At 41.3% G+C, this 23200-nt stretch overlaps 1 protein-coding gene across 1 annotated transcript in view; it reads left to right on the forward strand.

Moving 5' to 3' along the window:
• CSMD3 (CUB and Sushi multiple domains 3) overlaps positions 1-23200 on the forward strand; it is a 1213223-nt gene that overhangs the window by 780225 nt on the left and 409798 nt on the right. The window contains exons 31-32 of the mRNA XM_063451130.1: positions 2801-2988; positions 16785-16979. Of these exons, the coding sequence (XP_063307200.1) occupies positions 2801-2988; positions 16785-16979 (383 nt within the window). The remainder of the gene's footprint in view (positions 1-2800; positions 2989-16784; positions 16980-23200) is intronic.

Raw genomic sequence — 23200 nt, forward strand, 5'->3', positions numbered from 1 at the left:
TAAATTACTTCAAGGGGGGACCTATTGATCTCCCCCCGGACCCCACCCCTGAGCAGCTGGTGGGGGCCCTAAAGTAAAATAAAAAGTGGGGACCTATTGTCCTCCCCCCGGCCCCCACCCCTGAGCTGTTGGTGGGGGCCCCTAATTAAATTCTTTTAACACTGTTAAAAGAAAAAATGGGGCCCCCCTCCTGAGCCCCTAACCATGCCGCGCGAGTGGAGGCTTTTAACCCCTTAAGGACCAAACTTCTAGAATAAAAGGGAATCATGACATGTCACACATGTCATGTGTCCTTAAGGGGTTAAACTGTAGGGGGACCTATTGCCCCCCAAGCTCCCACGCCTGAGCGGCGAATGGGGGCCCTAAATTACTTCAAGGGGGGGACCTATTGATCTCCCCCCGGACCCCACCCCTGAGCTGTTGGTGGGGGGCCTAAATTACTTGAAAGGGGGGGACCTATTGTCCTCCCCCTCGGCCCCCACCACAGAGTGGTGGGTGGGGGACCTAAAGTAAAATAAAGGGGGGGACCTAATGCACTAATGATTGTATCATAAGCAATGGAAGGTATTGCCGAGGCATCACACACTTTTAGTCACATAACACACATATGTGTCTGAGAATTCACATAATGGAAAAAAATTGAAAAAGATTAAAACATGCTCAAAACCTCTTATAATCACATAATCATATTATTATTATTTATAAAGTGCCAACAAGTTCTGTAGTGTTGTACAATGGGTGGACTAACAGACAAGTATTTGTAACCAGATGAGTTGGACAAACAGGAACAGAGGAATTGAGGGCCCTGCTCAATGAGCTTACATTCTAGAGGGAGTGGGGTAAAGTGACCCAAAAGGTAAGGGTAGGGTAGAAAAGTAGGTTGTTCATTGAGGGCTCAGTGTTTTGTTTTGATGACAGTGATTATAAATTATCAGGTCATCGCTACGGTGCATGCACAATTGGTGGAGATTGCAGTATTTTTTCTTATTGACATGAGACAAAATAAAATAATTTGCCTGTTATATGCACAATGTCTTATTGAAATGATAATAGAAGAAAACAACTTCACGGTGAGTTCATTTTATTTATCTAAAATAAAAATAGTTTTGTATAAAACTTCAAAGTATAATTTGTGAAATGCCTTGACATTTTTAAAAACATTCAGGCTCTTGTGTTTCTTTGATGGAACATATTTATTTATGAAAAAAATAAATACTTAAATACACTCACATATAAACATAGCTATGCTTTAGTTAGAAAATGTAAAATAAAAGAATACATGCACATAGTGTACATTGCTTAGTATTATTACTAAATGTTGTATTTCAACTTTTTCTTCCATTTTACATTTCTTTCCTACATCTTGTATTAATATTATTTGTGACTACTTATTCCCATTTGTATCTATAATTGATTGCTAACTACTCCTATATTTCATAATACTCTACCTTAATTACTGCAAAGCTAACTGGTGATGGACAGGGGAAAAACCTAATTAAAATGGCACATCTGCTTATCACAATTTAATTAGATATCACATTGTAGATGTAAGCATTTTTTGCCATGTGTTCTGTTGCTCACAGTTCCCTTCTAATTTACCTATTAAAGATTATCTCAGTGGTGAATAGCATTGGATTAATTTCACAGTTGTTTTATCATTGCATTGTTTTACAGAGCAGTGAACACTGCTTTGTTTTACCACAAAGAAAGGATACTTATATTCACGTAGGTGAATGATTGAAATTATGTATGTGTAATAAGTTAATGGCCTTGTTAAAGTACTCTTGATCTAAAGTGCAATATAGATTTAACAAATTCTGTATGTTGATTGGACACAATTACATCAAACTTTAAAAAAGCTGTATATTTTGTTAAAGATTTTATGTAGCTCTATGCCACAGGCGCAGGGAATAGGATAGACTTTTTAAGGTGCCAATGTATGTGTATCCATTCATTCCCACTGTGCTAGCATACATTATCAGAAATCAAGTAATCTGCAACATGCATTTCATTTCTTGATAGAGCAATGCATGCTCTCGGGGCAGCAGCTCTGCGGACATTCCACTGCTCAATCTGGCTATATAAAAAATATTTTAGTAGGTTACAAAGTGAGAACTATCTGTCTTTAGTTCTTCTCGCTTTTGTCAAACCTTTTTAAGATGTTTGACAAAAAAAATAAATGAAAATTAATTGGAAGTCAAAGTCACCCTCCACCACCGCTATCCTTGTGATGTCACAACAGGGAACTTCACACTCCGTATAATGTTTCCTAATATGTGTGTGGGTAATTGAGGTTGGGCTGTGCCAAGTCACTGTTAAACATGTCATCTCTACACAGGCTCCTGTGTCAAGCGGCTTGAAAATATAATTTTTTGTTTTACTGAATCAAAGTTTTAATACTTCTCTAATCAAAATTCAATCGGTCCATTTGTTATTCGTATTCTTTAGCATTACATAATGTGTGTGCACTGACAACCACATTTGCAAGTGTATTTCAAGAACTGTTAACATTGCTAAATGAGTTGTGTATTAAGTATTTTTGTGTACTTGGTAAAAAGGCAACTTTAAATGAAATGTATTTGCAAATGAAGCAATTAATGTTATATTGTTTGTTCTTATCTGTTTAATAATCGTAATAATAATAATATCTTTCAACATTTTGAAAACGTAAAAAGATGCAAATGAAACAAAACATTTATTTCCTTAAAATATTGCTGACTCAAAACAATATATGTAATGAAAACAAAATCCTGTTTACTATTTATTTTAATTATTATTACATTTTCAATTTTTTTTCCAGTTTCAGCATAGAGCCAAACTATGATTTCCTCTATATATATGATGGTCCAGATGTGAACAGCCCACTTATTGGAAGCTTCCAAGATAGTAAATTACCGGAGAGAATAGAAAGTAGTTCGAACAACATGCATTTGGGTTTTCGAAGTGATGGATCAGTGAGCTTCATTGGTTTCCATCTAGAGTACAAAGGTACATTTTCTATTTAATATTTTATTAATTTTACTGTACAATCTTTTTAGTTTTTAGACTAATGTATTTTTCTATACATTTTTGTTAAGTAGTCTTTCCAAATGATATAATGAAGTGAAAAGGACATGATGTGATCTTGCATTTACAACAAGAATTTAAGCTCTCTTCTTGAAATACACAAAGACTTTAGATACCTGCCCCCACATAACCCTTTTGCCATTAGCTGCAGAGTGCTTATAACATACAAAAAAAATATAATGTAAAAGTGGATTATTTTAGATTATAAACTTAACGGTCTTTTTCAGCAAATTTAGGGATTGTATTTAAGTTTAATTGAGTTTACAGAGATTTTTTAAATGATGAGACTATTCTTTATAATATTTGCCTCATAATTTCCCATCACAAATGTGTATATATATATATATATATATATATATATATTGTAATGGCACCCCGGGCATAAAAGGGGTTAACAGCCATTTAGGAGATCTTCCCTTCCAGAGATACATGCAGCTACTGTAGAACACCAATCTCCCGAACTGAGAAACACATGAATTTCCCAAACTCCCAAACCGGAACCATATGAAGCCTATCAAACATACGAACACTCCATACATACAAACGGGAAAAACCATACGAATTGGTTTACACTCCTGAACCAGCCAATAGTCAAACCATACAAATTAATTCCCCCAAAAATGAGACAAAGCTCCGTGTTGAAGGTCAGTAGGTGATCTGCTTTAATGTGGGCTACCTGCCCAGTATTTATGCAGGTCTCCTACCTGGTGGACACTCCCTAAGGGGACCAAATGGGAGACTGTGACAAGGACATTGTAACAACCAATCACAGAGTTACACATATAGCCATTCCCCTTTAATTACCCAGGACCCTCTGCTCTGCCCGGGAGATAATTGTGAAGTAATTAAATTATCTCGCAGGACAGCGCCTAAACGCCATTTTAAGTGACAATGACAAAATGCATAAAAATACATAACTTTGCAATATTATACTATAATACAGGCATTTAACGTGTCCCCAGATAGCTGGCATCTGAGCGCACAAAACTACCGAATAGCGCTCAGATCCTATGCATACAGTTCAATCGCCGTGGAGTCAAAGTGTTCACATAGTTTGTTCCCCATACGAATAGACTCCATGGGATGGCTATCTGGGGTATGGCTTTTCGTGTCAAAAGTACAGAATACAGGGACGTTCGTGAGCTTTCTACCGCACGAGAAGGGAGGTCAGCGGCTTCAGCGGTGTTCGTGCCAAATAGTGTCCGTTTCTAGTTCCATAGAATCCTGGCAGAACACCGCTGGTCTTTCGCGTGCTTAAAATGGCTGCCGCCACGTGTTCGGCAAACGAACAAAGGCCACCCAGTATTCGTCAATTAAGCTGCCGTTAACCACAGCTTCTGGAAGGTAAATTGCCGACACACTCCAGCTCCCAGGTGGTCCAGTCATTCGTGTGTTAGGTCGGTAGATTGAATCTACCGACCGCCTGGCAGAAACGCACGAACAAGCCTTTTCTGCAGGCGAAAATGAATACTTTTAAACATGGGGCCATAGTCCAGAGGCAACAGGCGGGCAACCAGGCTCCTCCAATTCAATGTGGCGAGATTGTTCTCATCACATCTCTTCCCTTTTCCAACAGACTAACAGGGTATCTGACCTCCTGCCGGTCAGTGCCCTTGTTAGTCCAGCAGCCCACCCACAAAACACAATCAGCAGTACAGCCCACCCACAATAAATGGTTACTGCACCTGGGTAGAGGAGAACTTTGTCCAGGTCCAGGTGCCTCACCACATCTGTGCAGGGGGCTGGTAGGTTGCTTTGGTGGGTTGCTGAGTGGGCAGAGACCAGCGGTACTCTGCCCTGGTGCCAGCACTACCGTGAAAGTAGCCTGGTTGGAGCCTGGTTGTAGGAGGGGGAGTCCGACTGTCTCCCCTTTAGATACACAGCTCTGCTGCTGGAGACCGACTGTCTCCCCTTTATATACACAGCTCTGCTGCTGGAGACCGACTGTCTCCCCTTTGGCTAAACAGCTCTGTCGTGGGGTGTCAGGACCGACCGTCCCTACCCCCTGTGCTGTTAGTGCAGAGACCACGGTCCCATCTGCATGGTTGTGGGGCTTACTGTCTCCCCCTGGTACATTAAGCTTCCGCTGGGGAGAGGAGGTAACAATACTTCCAGCCACGGGGAGGGAGACCGACTGTCTCTGCTACCAATACAGAGTCCTGCTGCTGGGGAAAGGAGACTCGGCTCTCTATTCCCTGTAGGACACTCTGCTGCTGGGAAATGGAGACTAGGCTCCCAATTCCCTGCTGTATCTCCCGCTGGGAAATGGAGACTGGGCTCCCAATTCCCTGGAATTCACTCTGCTGCTGGGGGACAGAAGCAACTATGTCTGCCCCCTGTAACTCAGCCTGCCGCTGGGGAATGGAGACTGGGCTCCCAATTCCCAATACATCTCTCTGCCGCTGGGGAATGGAGACTGGGCTCCTAATTCCCAATAAATCACACGGCCGCTGGAGAATGGAGACTGTGCTCTCCTCTTCCCATAACTGTACCTGCCGCTGGAGTTCATCACAACGTGCCAGCTGGCCCTCTCTCTCTGCGCTGTCTAGCAGAATTGCGAACACTGCGTTCCTCACGAACCGCACAGATCTCTCCAGTGGATCGAGTCCAAAGAAGCTTAGGTGAAACCACACCATATGGTCATACTCTCTCAGGGAGTATCTGTACTCCACTGCTGGTTCCATCCTGGTGCTGTCAGGGTCGCTGTACTGAGACATGCGTTGCCCTCAAATTGTAAAATCCAAAGAAATGGTGTCTCATGTAGCTGTCTTTCTGGCTGTAGGAAAGATCCCGCCGCTTGCCACCAATTGTAACGGCACCCCGGGCATAAAAGGGGTTAACAGCCGTTTAGGAGAGCTTCCTGTTGCGGACCGTTTCAGCATAAAAGGGGAAAAATCCGTTTAGGCGATAATCCCCTTTAGATAGACCAGCAGCTACTATAATCACCAACTTCCCGAACTCCCAAACTGCACGAATTCACCAACTCTCGAACAGCAGACACACGAACCCTGGGAGCAGCCGAACAGGAAAAGCAATACGAACAGCTTACACTCCTGGCAGTCGGCATACAGTCCCCTTCCCCCCAAGAAAGAGACACACTCCAGCTTCAGGGTTAAACAGCAACAACACTGATTTATTCACACACAGGCTTATATGAGATTCTCCCATGCAAGGGAGGGGTTTACAGTACACCAATCCAGTTTAAGGTACAACCCACACATCTCCTCCCTCCAACATATCTGTTAACACAATTAACAAGGACATAGTTTTACCCAAGTTTTGGATGTACCCTAAATACTTGGGGTACATCCACAAATCCAATATCTCCAGATAGCCCTAGTCTGGAGGAACAACATATGTTAAAATCAGCCCATTCGGATAAAGCGTTCGGGAGTTATGGGCAGGCAAAGTTTTGACCGACCGCATGGGTAAAGTATCCGAAAACAGTTCCATGCATTTTGGCCCTGCGGTCGGTCACAGAAAAGGGAACGAAACAGACGAATTGCCTGGGTTATGGAGCCTAGGAATCCCCTAGTTTGTGCGTTTCTTTCTACCGAACGGCGGGCCGTTCGGTAGTTTCCCCACGAAATCCTGGAAGTCTGGAGGTCTCAGCGGTGTTTGCCTAGTCGAGTGTCCGTTTTCAGTTCCAGACGCTCGACAGCAAAACTCCGCTGTTCGGTAGTTTAAGATGGCCGCCGCCACGTGTTCGTTTCCCGAATGGCGGCCACCCAGAGGACAAAGACCACACTACACTGATTGCCAATTACCCGTTTGCAACATTGTTGCAAACGGTAATTGGAGGCACACTTAGTCCTTGGTGGTCTGGTTGTTCGGTAGTTTCCTCAATACAATGAATGGAGTGATTCTACCGAACAATCAGATGAATGCTGCATATATATAACCCAGGTTAACTGCACACATAAATACATACATGACATTAAAGGATTAAAGGCAGGATTACTGTAATACGCTCCACAGTCTTAAAGGTACAGTATCCCAAAAGTCCCAATAGGTCCACGGATGGCTCTTAAAGGCCCAGTAGCAGTAATATAAATTATTACATGCCCAAATATAGTTTTTACAGTACAATATGTCCAGGGGCCATAGTCGCAGGGCAGGAGGCTAGCAACCAGGCTTCTCCAGTTCACAGTGGCAAAGTTGGTTTCGCCACAATTCTCCCCTTTACCAATTAGACTAACAGGGTATCTGACCTCCTGCCGGTCAGTGCCCTGGTTAGTCCAGCAACCCACCCACAAAACAGAAACAGCAGGGCAGCCCACCCACAATAAACAGTTACTACACCTGGGTGAGGGAGAATTTTGTCCAGGTTCAGGTGCCTCACCACGGCTGTGTGGGGGACTGATAGGCTGCCTTGATGGGTTGCTGAGGGGGCAGAGACCAGCGGTACTCTGTCCTGTTGCCAGCACTACCACGGGAGTAGTCTGGTTGGAGCCTGGTTGCTGGAGACAGATTGTCTCCCCTTGGGATATATTGCTCTGTGGCTGGGGGACAGGACCGACCGTCCCTACCCCTGGTGCTGTAAGTGCAGAGACTACGGTCCCATCTGCACAGATGTGGGGCTTAACATCTCCCCTTGGTGGGTTAGGCTGCCGTGGGAGAGAGGGTGTAACAAGCTCCTCTCTCTGGACGGTGAACTGCCGCTGGGGAGAGGGGTTAGCAGGCTCCTCTCCCTGACACTCTCTCTGCTGGTGGAAAGGGAGACCAGCTGTCTTCCCTTTCCTTCTCTTGTCCTGCTGCTGGGGTGCGAGACTGACTGTCTCTGCTCCCTGCAGGACACACTGCCGCTGGGGAGGACGGACGACACCATCAGCTCCCTGGGGTACACACTGCCGCTGGGGAGGAAGGACGGCACCTTCGGCTCCCTGGGGTACACACTGCCGCTGGGGAGGAAGGACTGCACCTTCTGCTCCCTGGGACACACACTGCCGCTGGGGAGGATGGACGACACCATCAGCTCCCTGGGGTACACACTGCCGCTGGGGAGGAAGGACTGCACCTTCTGCTCCCTGGGACACACACTGCCGTTGGGGAGGATGGATGAAACCATCAGCTCCCTGGGGTACACACTGCCGCTGGGGAGGAAGGACGGCACCTTCTGCTCCCTGGGACACACACTGCCGCTGGGGAGGATGGACGACACCATCAGCTCCCTGGGGTACACACTGCCGCTGGGGAGGAAGGACTGCACCTTCTGCTCCCTGGGACACACACTGCCGCTGGGGAGGATGGACGACACCATCAGCTCCCGGGGGTACACACTGCCGCTGGGGAGGGAGGACGCTGCTCTCCGCTCCCTTCACTTCACACTGCCTTCCTGGCATATCACTTTGCTGCTTGGGGGCAGGAACAGCTACCTCTGCCCCCTGTAACTCAGCCTGACTCTGGGGAGGATGGACGACACCATCAGCTCCCTGGGTTACACACTGCCGCTGGGGAGGATGGACGACACCATCAGCTCCCTGGGTTACCCACTGCCGCTGGAGAGGATAGACGACACCATCAGCTCCCTGGGGTACACACTGCCGCTGGGGATGAAGGACGGTACCTTCAGCTCCCTGCGGTACACACTGCCGCTGGGGAGAAAGGACTGCACCTTCTGCTCCCTGGGACACACACTGCCGCTGTATAGGGCGACCGATACCTTTGGCTGGATCTGCCATGAACCGCAGGTACTCGTCTACCTGGCTCCTTACCCACTGCATGAATTTCTCAGAGGGGACAAATGTAACGAAAGCCATCCGCGAGGCATACTCTTTGTCAAACGCCTCCTGAGGGTAGCTGGGTGCCATGCTTGCTCTGCTGAAGTTGGTTTCCTTTGTAGATAGGGGCGCTGTACGGGTACTGGCGTTGCCCTCACTTTGTAATCCAGGAATGGTGTTGTCTGTAGCTGTCCCTCTGGTTGTAGGAACGATCCCGCCGCTTGCCACCAATTGTTGCGGACCGTTTCAGCATAAAAGGGGAAAAATCCGTTTAGGCGATAATCCCCTTTAGATAGACCAGCAGCTACTATAATCACCAACTTCCCGAACTCCCAAACTGCACAAATTCACCAATTCTCGAACAGCAGACACACGAACCCTGGGAGCAGCCGAACAGGAAAAGCAATACGAACAGCTTACACTCCTGGCAGTCGGCATACAGTCCCCTTCCCCCCAAGAAAGAGACACACTCCAGCTTCAGGGTTAAACAGCAACAACACTGATTTATTCACACACAGGCTTATATGAGATTCTCCCATGCAAGGGAGGGGTTTACAGTACACCAATCCAGTTTAAGGTACAACCCACACATCTCCTCCCTCCAACATATCTGTTAACACAATTAACAAGGACATAGTTTTACCCAAGTTTTGGATGTACCCTAAATACTTGGGGTACATCCACAAATCGATTATAGCCCTAGTCTGGAGGAACAACATATGTTAAAATCAGCCCATTCGGATAAAGCGTTCGGGAGTTATGGGCAGGCAAAGTTTTGACCGACCACATGGGTAAAGTATCCGAAAACAGTTCCATGCATTTTGGCCCTGCGGTCGGTCACAGAAAAGGGAACGAAACAGACGAATTGCCTGGGTTATGGAGCCTAAGGGGGATTCGCAGGAATCCCCTAGTTCGTGCGTTTCTTTCTACCGAACGGTGGGCCGTTCGGTAATTTCCCCACGAAATCCTGGAAGTCTGGAGGTCTCAGCGGTGTTTGCCTAGTCGAGTGTCCGTTTTCAGTTCCAGACGCTCGACGGCAAAACTCCGCTGTTCGGTAGTTTAAGATGGCCGCCGCCACGTGTTCGTTTCCCGAATGGCGGCCACCCAGAGGACAAAGACCACACTACACTGATTGCCAATTACCCGTTTGCAACATTGTTGCAAATGGTAATTGGAGGCACACTTAGTCCTGGGTGGTCTGGTTGTTCGGTAGTTTCCTCAATACAATGAATGGAGTGATTCTACCGAACAATCAGATGAATGCTGCATATATATAACCCAGGTTAACTGCACACATAAATACATACATGACATTAAAGGATTAAAGGCAGGATTACTGTAATACGCTCCACAGTCTTAAAGGTACAGTATCCCAAAAGTCCCAATAGGTCCACGGATGGCTCTTAAAGGCCCAGTAGCAGTAATATAAATTATTACATGCCCAAATATAGTTTTTACAGTACAATATGTCCAGGGGCCATAGTCGCAGGGCAGGAGGCTAGCAACCAGGCTTCTCCAGTTCACAGTGGCGAAGTTGGTTTCGCCACACTTCCCTTCCAGAGATACAGGCAGCTACTGTAGAACACCAATCTCCCAAACGGAGAAACACATGAATTTCCCAAACTCCCGAACCGGAACCATATGAAGCCTATCAAACATACGAACACTCCATACATACGAACGGGAAAAACCATACAAATTGATTTACACTCCCGAACTAGCCAATAGTCAAACCATACAAATGAATTCCCCCAAAAACGAGACAAAGCTCCGTGTTGAAGGTCAGTAGGGGATCTGCTTTAGTGTGGGCTACCTGCCCGGTATTTATGCAGGTCTCCCACCTGGTGGACACTCCCCTAGGGGACCAAATGGGAGACTGTGACAAGGACATTGTAACAACCAATCACGGAGTTACACACATTCCCCTTTAATTACCCAGGACCCTCTGCTCTGCCCGGGAGATAATTGTGAAGTAATTCAATTATCTCCCAGGACAGAGCCTAAACGCGATTTTGAGTGACAATAACAAAATGCATAAAAATACATAACTTTGCAATATTATACTATAATACAGGCATTTAACGTGTCCCCAGATAGCTGGGATCTGAGCGCACAAAACTACAGAATAGCGCTCAGATGCTATGCATACAGTTCAATCGTCGTGGAGTCAAAGTGTTCACATAGTCTGTTCCCCATACGAATAGACTCCACGGGATGGCTATCTTGGGTATGGCTTTTCATGTCAAAAGTACCGAATACAGGGACGTTCGTGAGCTTTCTACCGCACGAGAAGGGAGGTCGGCGTCTTCAGCGGTGTTCGTGCCAAATAGTGTCCGTTTCTAGTTCCATAGAATTCTGGCCGAACACCGCTGGTCTTTCGCGTGTTTAAAATAGCCGCCGCCACGTGTTCGGCAAACGAACAGAGGCCACCCAGTATTCGTCAATTAAGCTGCCATTAACCGCAGCTTCTGGAAGGTAAATTGCCGACACACTCCAGCTCCCAGGTGGTCCAGTCGTTCGTGTGTTAGGTCGGTAGATTGAATCTCCCGACCGCCGGGCAGAAAGGCACGAACAAGCCTTTTCTGGAGGCGAAAAGGAATACTTTTAAACATTGGGCCATAGTCCAGAGGCAACCAGGCTCCTCCAATGCAATGTGGCGAGATTGGTCTTGTCATATATATATATATATATATATATATATATATATATATATATATACTGCTCAAAAAAATAAAGGGAACACAAAAATAACACATCCTAGATCTGAATTAATTAAATATTCTTCTGAAATGCTTTGTTCTTTACATACTTGAATGTGCTGATAACAAAATCACACAAAAATAAAAAAATGGAAATCAAATTTTTCAACCCATGGAGGTCTGGATTTGGAGTCACACTCAAAATCGAAGTGGAAAAACACACTGCAGGCTGATCCAACTTTGATGTAATGTCCTTAAAACAAGTCAAAATGAGGCTCAGTAGTGTGTGTGGCCTCCACGTGCCTCTATGACCTCCCTACAATGCCTGTGCATGCTCCTGATAAGGTGGCGGATGGTCTCCTAAGGGATCTCCTCCCAGACCTGGACTAAAGCATCTGCCAACTCCTGGACAGTCTGTGGTGCAACGTGACATTGGTGGATGGAGCGAGAGATGATGTCCCAGATGTGCTCAATTGGATTCAGGTCTGGGGAACAGGCAGGCCAGTCCATAGCCTCAATGCCTTCATCTTGCAGGAACTGCTGACACACTCTAGCCACATGAGGTCTAGTATTGTCTTGCATTAGGAGGAACTCAGGGCCAACCGCACCAGCATATGGTCTCACAAGGGGTCTGAAGATCTAATCTCGGTACCTAATGGCAGTCAGGCTACCTCTGGCAAGCACATGGAGGGCTGTGCAGCGCCCCAAAGAAATACCACCCCACACCATTACTGACCCACTGCCAAACCGGTAATGCTGGAGGATGTTGCCGGCAGCAGGACGTTCTCCACGGCGTCTCCAGACTCTGTCACGTCTGTCACATGTGCTCAGTGTGAACCTGCTTTCATCTGTGAAGAGCACAGGGTGCCAGTGGCGAATTTGCCAATCTTGGTGTTCTCTGGCAAATGTCAAACGTCCTGCATGGTGTTGGGCTGTAAGCACAACCCCCACCTGTGTACGTCAGGCCCACATACCACCCTCATGGAGTCTGTTTCTGACCGTTTGAGCAGATACATGCACATTTGTGGCCTGCTGGAGGTCATTTTGCAGGGTTCTGGCAGTGCTCCTCCTGTTCCTCCTTGCGGAGCTGGTGGTCCTGCTGCTGGGTTGTTGCCCTCCAACGGCCTTCTCCATGTCTCCTGATGTACTGGCCTGTCTCCTGGTAGTGCCTCCATGCTCTGGACACTACACTGACAGACACAGCAAACCTTCTTGCCACAGTTCGCATTGATGTGCCATCCTGGATGAGCTACACTACCACTTGTGTGGGTTGTAGACTCCGTCTCATGCTACCACTAGAGTGAAAGCACCACCAGCATTCAAAAGTGACCAAAACATCAGCCAGGAAGCATAGGAACTGAGAAGTGGTCTGTGGTCACCACCGTCAGAACCACTCCTTTATTGGGGGTGTCTTGCTAATTGCCTATAATTTCCACCTGTTGTTTATCCCATTTGCACAACAGCATGTGAAATTGATTTTCACTCAGTGTTTCTTCCTAAGTGGACATTTTGATTTCACAGAGGTGTGATTGACTTGGAGTTATATTGTGTTGTTTAAGTGTTCCCTTTATTTTTTTGAGCAGTGTATATATATATATATATATATATTAAAAAACAAGAGGAATAGGCGCTCACTAAATAAACTAAAGGTGGGCAGCAGTGAACCGAGCAGGAATTCCCAATGCCTACTCAGAATAGTGAAACAAACAAGAAAAATAGTGGTAAACCGCGCCCAAACAGTACAAGTAATAATAAAATCGTATACATACAAATAGTCCTATAACAAGGAATGTATGGAACCTTCAATAAAAAATACAAAATAATAATAGTGCAGTATATCAGGCAAGTAAAAGTGGTTAAAACTTTATAAAAGACTAACTCACACTTTGCAGAGCTACTCAGAGCTCTGCCGTATAGCGCCTAGACGGTACAATCCCCGTCTCGGGATGTCAAGTGATGGTGCAGTGCGCGGTCCAATCCTCCACAGTAGTATATGGAAAAAAATATAGAGATAGGATCCAATAGTATAGCATGTATTGCAAACAGTGTTGATAAAAAGGAAAAATATCCTACTTACAAATTTTGGAGCAAATATCTTGCTCTGGTATGGTATGATCCCCACCAACGGATATAAATCAGGATTCAGGAAAATCAGGAACAGCAGATAAAATAGTAAAAACTATAGCTTTATTAGAGTATAAAATATAACAAATATATATAAAATCAACTACTTAACGCGTTTCGCCCAGTCTAGGGCTTCTTCAGAAGTATCAAGTCCAAGTCTGGGTAAAATCCGCTTATATAGGGGTTCCTGATTGATGAAATTAAATCCTGATGTGGTTTTGCTTCCTACTTCCGGTTCGCGCACGTCGCCCGGAAGTGACGTCATCATATCGTTCCGTGGCATGCTGGGACATGTAGTCTCCCGCCGTTTGTGTTGTATGTAATACAGGAAATGATGTTAGTGTGGCTCCTGGTGCCTTATGGGGCATGTAGTTCATAGTGTCCTCTTTCTCATAGATATAATTTCGTCACCCGGAAGTGACGTATCGCAATGCACAGTAACATGGGATATGTAGCTCGGCAAAATGCCGATATTGAATATGAGATACACGGAAGGGAAAGAATCATAAGTAAATAAATAAGCAAAATAATGTCTCAAAAAACACCTTAGTTTATATTAAAGAGATAAACAAACATAATTATGAATATAAAACATAGGAAAATATGCACAAACAAAAACAGGTAATTATAGTAAAAGAGAGACAGCAAGGGCATATTCCTACACGAGGGGCAATGGTGTTTTTACATAAAGTAAAAATATGAACAAATAGTATAGGTATATATAAAACAAATATACATATAAAAATATAAAAAATGGACATGCATAAAGTGAACCATGCATAAAAAATCTTAAAGTGGTACTTGAGAGGTGGTGTAAAAAAAAAATATATATATATATATATTTAAAATAAAAAATTAAAATAAAATGCATAGAAAATATAAATAATATTCCAATATACGTACTATAAAAAGTTAAAAAGGTCGAAATCTGCATTTAAACCTTTAGGGTGGAGTGTGTCTAGAAAATAGACCCACTCCATTTCTTTCTTTCCTAATTTATTAATTATATCACCACCTCTCCAGTCTTTAGACAATTTTGAAATACCCATAAATTTTAGGTGACGTGGATCATTGCCGTGTAGCTCAAAGTGTGAGGAGACCAAGTGGGTTTTTAGTCCTTTTTCTATGTTGCGGCAATGCTCACCAATTCTGATTTTTAATGGTCTTATGGTTCTACCTACATATTGTAGTCCGCAAGGACACTCTAACAGGTATATGACGTTTTTACTCATGCATGTAATTGTGTCCTTGATATTATAACTTTTATCTGTGTTATTTGATTTAAAATTATAAATACATCGGTTAGTTTTACTAGTTTTTCTGCATGCTACACAACAGTTACATCTAAAAAAATCAATTTTTGTGTTTCATAAAATTATTTATTGCTTCAGACTTTTTCTGTTTTGTGTAATTTTGTGTAAGGTGCATTCTCAGGTTTGGGGCTCCTCTAAATATAATTCTTGGACGGTCTGGGATAATCTTTCCTAATATAGGGTCTTCCTTCAAGAGGTGCCAATTATTCCGAATTAATTTTTTTATTTGTTTATTCTTATTATTATAGTCAAGGACAATGGGCAATATGAAATCCGTCCCATTATTTTTAATATTTTTTGGACCATTGTTTTGGATTAAGAGATCTTTTCTATCTAAACTTGTAATATTTTCCAGGGTCTTCTCAATTTTTTCTTCATTATAGCCTTTTTCAATAAATTTCTTACTCATCATATTCGCCTGGGTTTTATAAGTTTCAGCATCTGAGCAATTTCTTTTTAATCTAAGGAATTGGCTTTTAGGAATACTATCCAGCCAACTCCTGTAGTGGCAACTGTCCCTTCCAATAAAATTATTAACATGAACCGGTTTAAAATGAGTTTTTGTGTTAATTTTCATATCATGGATAAAAATGTCCAAATCCAGAAAAGTTACATTAGTCTTACTAAAATCCGCTTTTAAAACTATACCATCATCATTTGTGTTTAAAAAGTCTAAAAATAGTTTAGCCGTAGAAATAGGGCCCTTCCAAATAAAAAGGAGATCATCAATATAGCGAAAATAGGCGACCAGGTTCTCCATCCAGCCATGCCCGCTCCATACCATTCTCTCTTCCCATTCCGTCATGAAGAGATTGGCATAGCTGGGCGCGAACCTGGTCCCCATTGCTGTACCATTCTTTTGTAAGTAAAACGAATCTTTAAACCAAAAATAATTGTTATTTAGAATTAAAAATATACCTTCAATTATAAAATGTATCTGTTCCTCTTTCATCTTATTGTGTCTTTCTAAAATGGATTTTACAGCTCTACAGCCTCTTTCATGTTCGATAATAGTATATAGAGACTGCACATCATATATATATATATATATAGAGAGAGAGAGAGAGAGAGAGAGAGTCCAAAAGAATACATTTTAAGTGTCAGTTAATTTTTTATTTTATTTTTATTTCAGTGATGATATACACATTTTACTATATCTAGTTCCAGATAATATACAAATTGTAATATAACAAAAAGATATGTAATTTATAATGTTTGCCTAGCATATGGGGATGAGATGTTTTCCTGCCTTAGAAGAGTAAAAAAAAACATATTTCCAGATGTACTAAATGTAAAACAGGTGAAAATCTTGTTTAACAAATAAGAAAAACAAGTTTTGTATTTAAATTGTACTTTAAATTAACACAAGTAATAGTAAATTGTGATGAAGAAAATCATGAATTGTTTAAATTTAGAGCAAAATAGCTCAAATAGAATATGGCAACTTCCATTGCTATTTTAACTTAAATCTTGCAAACTCTGCTTTCTAATTAAAAATTCTGTCTAATTGTTTGCCTCCTTAGTAAAATAACTGAAAATAATTGCAATTGCCAACTTTTTAAAGTTAGAGTTAATTGATATAATAATGTGTTATGCATTTAAAATATACAGCACATGAGAATAGCACATCATAAATTTAGCTAAAGCCCTAAACTAAACTGTGATTTTAATCTAATGTCCTCTAGATAATGATAACTAATGCAAAATATTAAAATTATTCTTTCATGCATGAATAACCAACATTCTGTTTTTTTTTTGTTTCGTTTTTTATTTCTTATTTAACATCCTGAATAGTTTTCTCAATATATATTTGTTATGTTTTGATTATAAGCTAATCTGTTTGAACTATATTTTGATTGCAGCTAAACTAAGAGAATCATGTTTTGATCCTGGGAATATAATGAATGGGACTAAGCTTGGAATGGATTATAAACTGGGGTCAACGGTCACCTATTACTGTGATGCTGGATATGTTTTACAAGGATATTCAACACTTACATGTATCATGGGAGATGATGGGCGGCCTGGTTGGAACAGAGTGCTACCCAGTTGTCATGGTAAGAGATATATCTATGATAATTACAATATAAACCAAAAACAGTTTTATTACTGATGTTGGGTCTATAACTCAAATTAATATATTTTAAAACATTAGTCTTACAAAATAAAGTCAAATGTCACTGAAATCTGTTACATTTTATTATTTTTGTGTGATTCGTTACTTTTGATGATAGTCAAGCATGCTAAGATTGGAATTTTTTTTACAGTTTAATTATATTACTTTTTTATTTATAAAAATGTATATTAATTATTTAAAATAATTATTAATACCCACATTTAATTAGAAAATCACAGTGGATCTGTTTTTTTCTAATATTTTTTCACTACCTAATAAAGTAAGAGTGTATTTTATTTTTCGTTTTTCTTTTAAATGCAAATGCTCAGAAAGCCCAAACTTACTTTAAACATAAACTTACCACTGCACCAGAACCAAAAAGACATAAAGTGTTCTCAACAACTTACAAACACTTTCTTATGGCACATTAGACATCTGTAACTTTAGGATCAAGGAACCTCTCTGCCCTATAAAGTTCTCTGCGCTACAAAGTCCACAAAGCTTAGAAAATGCTATTCACTGTATACCATAAATAATAACATGTATATAGCTACTATATTTCAGCTATATATTTGTGCCATTTATAGCCCCATTTAGGAAGCAGAAGTTCTATAGCTAATAGTATAGCTTTTAATCTATATAATTGCAGGAGATTTTAACTAACACTTCTAAAAATTGAGAAGCATAAACATTTCGTAGACTGACATACAAAATTAAGCCCTGCGCTCAAACTCAGACTACTCCTGAGTGGCAGCAATGGCTATAGTACATATCAGCCCCAGTACATGCAATAAAAAAAAGAAAAAAGTTACGTGCACACTATCCCAAATCCCTATGCACATTTAAATAACTGGAGGTATTTTAGTATCACTCCTATGGCCATTTAAGTGTAAACTCATAGACTGACCCCAGATAAAATATAATCATAGTTTTGTACCAAATGTTGTCTGATGTAGATTCCTGCATATATTTTTGCATTGCCTCTACTACTGATAAATTAGAATATATTTTCTGATATCTCTTTAACAAGGCTTCCACTTGGAGATACGTGAGGGACCCTCACCTATATGGAACATTAATATTATAATAACCCCGTGGGTGGTGGCACAGGGATGGGCAGTGGCCTGTCAACACCTATTATTGTTTTAAAGCCACCCACCAGTTACCCACTGTGTTTGTGTGTCCAGCCCTGTTATTTCACAGGCCACCATCCCCATGAGATTAGACCTTTCTAGCAACTAGGCAGCAATGGATGCCAACTTTCTAGTTTTCAACTTTAAGCATGGCAAGCAAAGGTATAGGGAGGTTTAAACCTCCCTTATAGTTTTTTTTTTCTTTTTTTATTGATCCCACAGACTTTGTATCTAATATTTCATTAATTTTAATAATTATGGATAAACATGAAACATGTAAGGTGATGCAGATGGTATGTTTGTACTTATTGAGCTTTAACATACAAATGTTAATGGAAACATTTTTGCCCACTGTTTTATATGCTTTAAAATATTTACCCCTTAAGTACACAGTTTCAGAAATAAAAGGGAATCATGATGGAATATTTCCATCATGTGTCCTTAAAGGGTTAAATAAATTCTATGGTTTATGCTTACTTTAAAAGTACTGGAAGAGTCAATCTTCTGATTGTTTCCTACTGCCCCAAGCTACCTTAATAATATCCTGAGTACATACTTGTTCCCACTGCTGGATGGTATTAACCCAAATGTTGGTAATAATGCAGTCTAATAGCCATGTTCTGATTCAATCTAACAAATGTCTCATGTTATCGTCTATTTTGCAAATAGAGACCTTAATTTTCCTGATAGAATACTATAGGTCCCTCAGCTGTCAAGGAAAAGAACATAAATGCTTCATTAGATGTCATACATTGAGAAAAGGTCCATATTTATAAACCAATATGGGTAACAGAGTTAGTCTTATCAGTGCAAACCCATATTTGGATATATTTACACATTTTATATATCTGTCATGTTAATATATCATGTGTCACTTGTTTGTCTTTATGTTTTCCTTTTTGACATAATATGCTTATGTGTTTATTATAACGTGGTTGGCATTTTATGCATAACTGAAAGAATTAGAATTTTGGGGTGTTGACAACTTTTAAAAGTAGAATCAATATTTTATATGAGCATGTATTTATATATTTAATTATCTTAAGGAGACAGTCTAGACCCCCTAAGGCACATTAGCTGGTGAAGTGTGTGTCCTTTTTTTGATTTAGCAAAAAGTGCAGCTTTCAACAAAAAATGACACTTAATATGAATTAACCTGGTTACACCTCCTGGCTTTCAAGTTATGTTACTTCATGGTTTGGTTAGCTCAGTGGAGTTTGTGCAAGAGGTAGCAATTGCCAGGAACACCTGCCTTGCAAAGACTTCTCATTGAGCTGAATTGGGAAGTCAGTCTGTGATTGGACAGACACAGAAAGTCTGGCCATGGTTAGTAGGGGAAGGTTTGTAAAGGCTGCAGACAAGAGAAATTCAGTTTTTGCAAGAGGTTTTTAGATATACTGATGTTGTCAGTGGATTACACTGATTTTTATTTAGTTTGTATTTGGGCCCCAATAAAAAACAAAGTCAGGCATGTGATTAATAGGCTTTATTGCTAACTGTTGTACATGTCGTTACTTTAAAACTTTGTAATGGTTAAATGCAAAATGGTCTTTTTTCCTAAATGGAATTTTTATGGTGCTATTGTGTGGTTAATAAATGAAGGCAATTCTCCTGTCTAGACAATATTTGATCTTCATACAATGAAGTCACATGCTGTATATTATTTTTATGCAAGGGTTGCAGTTCTTTCCAGTGAATCCTTTTAATATGATAGATGACATTAGCACAGCTGGCGTTCCATCAAGTACACAATTAAAGAGCGATGTCATGGCATTCTTAAGAATAAAAAAGCATTTTTCATAAAGTAGACAACTATGTATAATTTCAGACTTTTTTTGGATGTCTAACGAATGGATATATTTTTGAACAAATGGATTCTCAAGCCATATAATTCATTATTAATTTGTAAAATAAAATGCTATGTGTTCAATAACAGACTGTATTTATCTCTTTGTACAGTAGTAGAGTAGCTTAATGAAACTGAATCAATATAGTACACTTATGTAATGTTAGTCATGCTAAAATATAGGCCAGAGATCACATGCAGCTCACCACGTGGCTGGTTAATGCCAGATGCGACCAAGGTGCTGATCCATTTTATTTTCCTTTCTCACCTTGTCTACTGTAATCCACTTCTCAGTGGTCTTACGTGCTCCCAACTCGTGCCGTTACAGTCCATAATGAATGCGGCAGCGAGGCTCATCTTCCTGTCCGCCCGCACCTCCCACGCCTCACCTTTCTGTCAGTCCCTACATTGGCTTCCTGTAAGATATAGGGCTCAATTTAAAATGTTGGTTCTTGCTTTCAAATCTCTACATAATGCTGCTCCCACCTATCTACCCTCACTAATACACAAGTATGTCCCATCTAGGAGCAGGACATACTTGTGTATTAGTCTTCAGCAGAGCATATCTTCTGTCCGTTCTGTACGTACTCCCACCTCTGATGCTCGCCTTCAAAATTTCTCAAGGGCCTGTGGAACTCACTTCTCTCCTCCATTAGATGCTCACCCAGTCTCCACTCCTTCAAAAAAAATCATTCAAAATCCACTTTTCATAAAAGTGTGTCAATTAAACTGTTAATAGCTCCTGACTGATTCCTCTCTTGCAACTGTCATTAGTCTAATACTATCCTTACCTTTTGTGTCACTTTACCCCACTCCCTCTAGCATGTAAGCTCATTGAGCAGGGCCCTCAACCCCTCTATTCCTGTGTGTCCAACTTGTCTGATTACAACTACATGTCTGTTCGTCCACCCCCTGTAAAGCGCTACAGAATTTGTTGGCGCTATACAAATAATAACATAATAATAATAATAATAATAAAAAGGAAAGAAAGAGAAATATATATATATATACATAAAACATGTATGTTTAAACTACATAAAACTTGTAGTTTAAAATGCAGAAATCTTTATTTGGTTATTCCATAAAATCTCGACGTTTCAGTCCACGTCCAGGGCTTTCCTGGACCTTGAGTTCCAAATCTAAGAAGTGGACTTTCTCGATGCTAATATTTGCTGTCATCCGTACTGGAGATGGAAGACAATTGTCACAATTGTCTTCCATCTCCAGTACGGATGACAGCAAATATTAGCATCGAGAGTCCACTTCTTAGATTTGGAACTCAAGGTCCTGGATAGCAAAGTAGCATACAGCCTATATTCCAAACCCACTGACCGAAACACTATTCTACACCACAATAGTTCTCATCCAACAGCATTGATCAAATCTATTCCTTTTGCTCAATACCGTTGTGTCATTCGCAACAACTCTAAAGACAGCACCAGGCAAATCCGAATCACTGACAAGACCAATAAATTCCTTGAATGGGGTTACAGTAGACTAATTTTGGCAGCAGCATTACACAAGGCAAAGAATGCATATGCCCCAAAATGTCCTTCTACAACCCCTAGGATGGTATTCCCCATGACTTATCACAATAAGTCACCACAGATTTCCGACATTGTCAAACACAATTGCAAATGGTGTCCTCTGATGACACATTACCCAAAATGTTCAAGGAGTTACCTATGATATGCCATAGATGCAACATGAATTTGCATGATATGCTGGTCAAGACAGACCCAGTGATATGCTATCAACCCAAATCGACTACACAAGTCAGGGGCAGTGTAAGATTTCTCAGCTGCGTTACTTGTGGCCACATGGTCCCTTCACGTACATTTAATGACCCTTACAACAATAAACAATACAATATTCAATACACTATTACTTGCAAGACAATGCATGGTATTTATAAGATATCTTGCCCATGCGGACTCACCTATATTGACAAAACTACAAACCCCCTTTGTGAACGCTTTAGGGTCGTAGATCTAATATCAGAACAGCATACCTAGATGGCTTCTCTGACAAGCTGGTGGCAAAACATTTCGGGGAGATGAGACACCCTCTTGCAACCCTCAAATATGTGGCAATAGACCATATACCACAACCACAACGCGGCAGAGATTAAGATAATATGTTGTTGAGGAAAGAGACATTTTGGATCTATGAGCTCAACACCGTTTCCCCTAATGGATTGAATTAAGTGATTTTGAATCACCCTTATCTATGATGTACATCAATTTCATCTTATTTAAACCTTTATTCATATTTTTTAGGATTTTTTAAAGGATTTTTCTTAGGATATGTCTCCCGGGACTCATTTTTGTTTGTTTTTTGTCAAACAAGCTGGAACTTATATTCATCAGGTCCTACTTGTGTATATATAAATTAGCCTCATTATGTAATTGTAATATATGGCACTAGCTCGCTACTCACATAGTTAAATATGAGCTCTCTATCCTATATACATCTCTATTTGTTATAAGTAAATGCATGTATTCAAATTTAGTGATTCCACATAAACGTTATGCACACATAAATGTCACATTTTGCACATAGGCACTTTATTAATAGGGGCAATTAATGATAGTAGCTGCTCCCATATATTCACTGGCACTTTATACTAGATTGTCATCTGGATTTCACAGTATATCCCCTCTATGGTATTACACCAATTCCAGCCACGATATACTACGTATTTATATCCCGTTGATATCCTCTCCATGCACTGCACTGCACCCCCTAGTGAGGTAACCATGTGAACGTGGTCACGTTTACGCACAATACTTCCGGGCTGCGATACCCACACGCATACGCACATGCACTGGGCACCCTTTTGCGTTGGAAGGTAACCATGGGAATGAGGTCACTTTGTTGTTGTTTACAACAGTTTCCATGGCACCCCCTAGTGAGGGAAGGTAACCATGTGAACGAGGTCACGTTTACGCACAATACGTCCGGGTTGCGATACCCACACGCATGCGCACAAGCACTGGACACCCTTTTGCGTTGGAAGGTAACCATGGGAATGAGGTCACTTTCCCGCACAGCACTTCCGGGTTGCGACACCCATACGCATGAGCACACTCACAGGGAAGCTGCCGACCGGATCACAGGCATCACCTGTGGTGAGTTTAATTTTCCTTTATTTCCTTTTTTCATCTTACTTATGAGTATATA

The sequence above is a fragment of the Pelobates fuscus genome, chromosome 4 (assembly GCF_036172605.1).
Source record: "Pelobates fuscus isolate aPelFus1 chromosome 4, aPelFus1.pri, whole genome shotgun sequence".
NCBI lineage: Eukaryota > Metazoa > Chordata > Amphibia > Anura > Pelobatidae > Pelobates > Pelobates fuscus.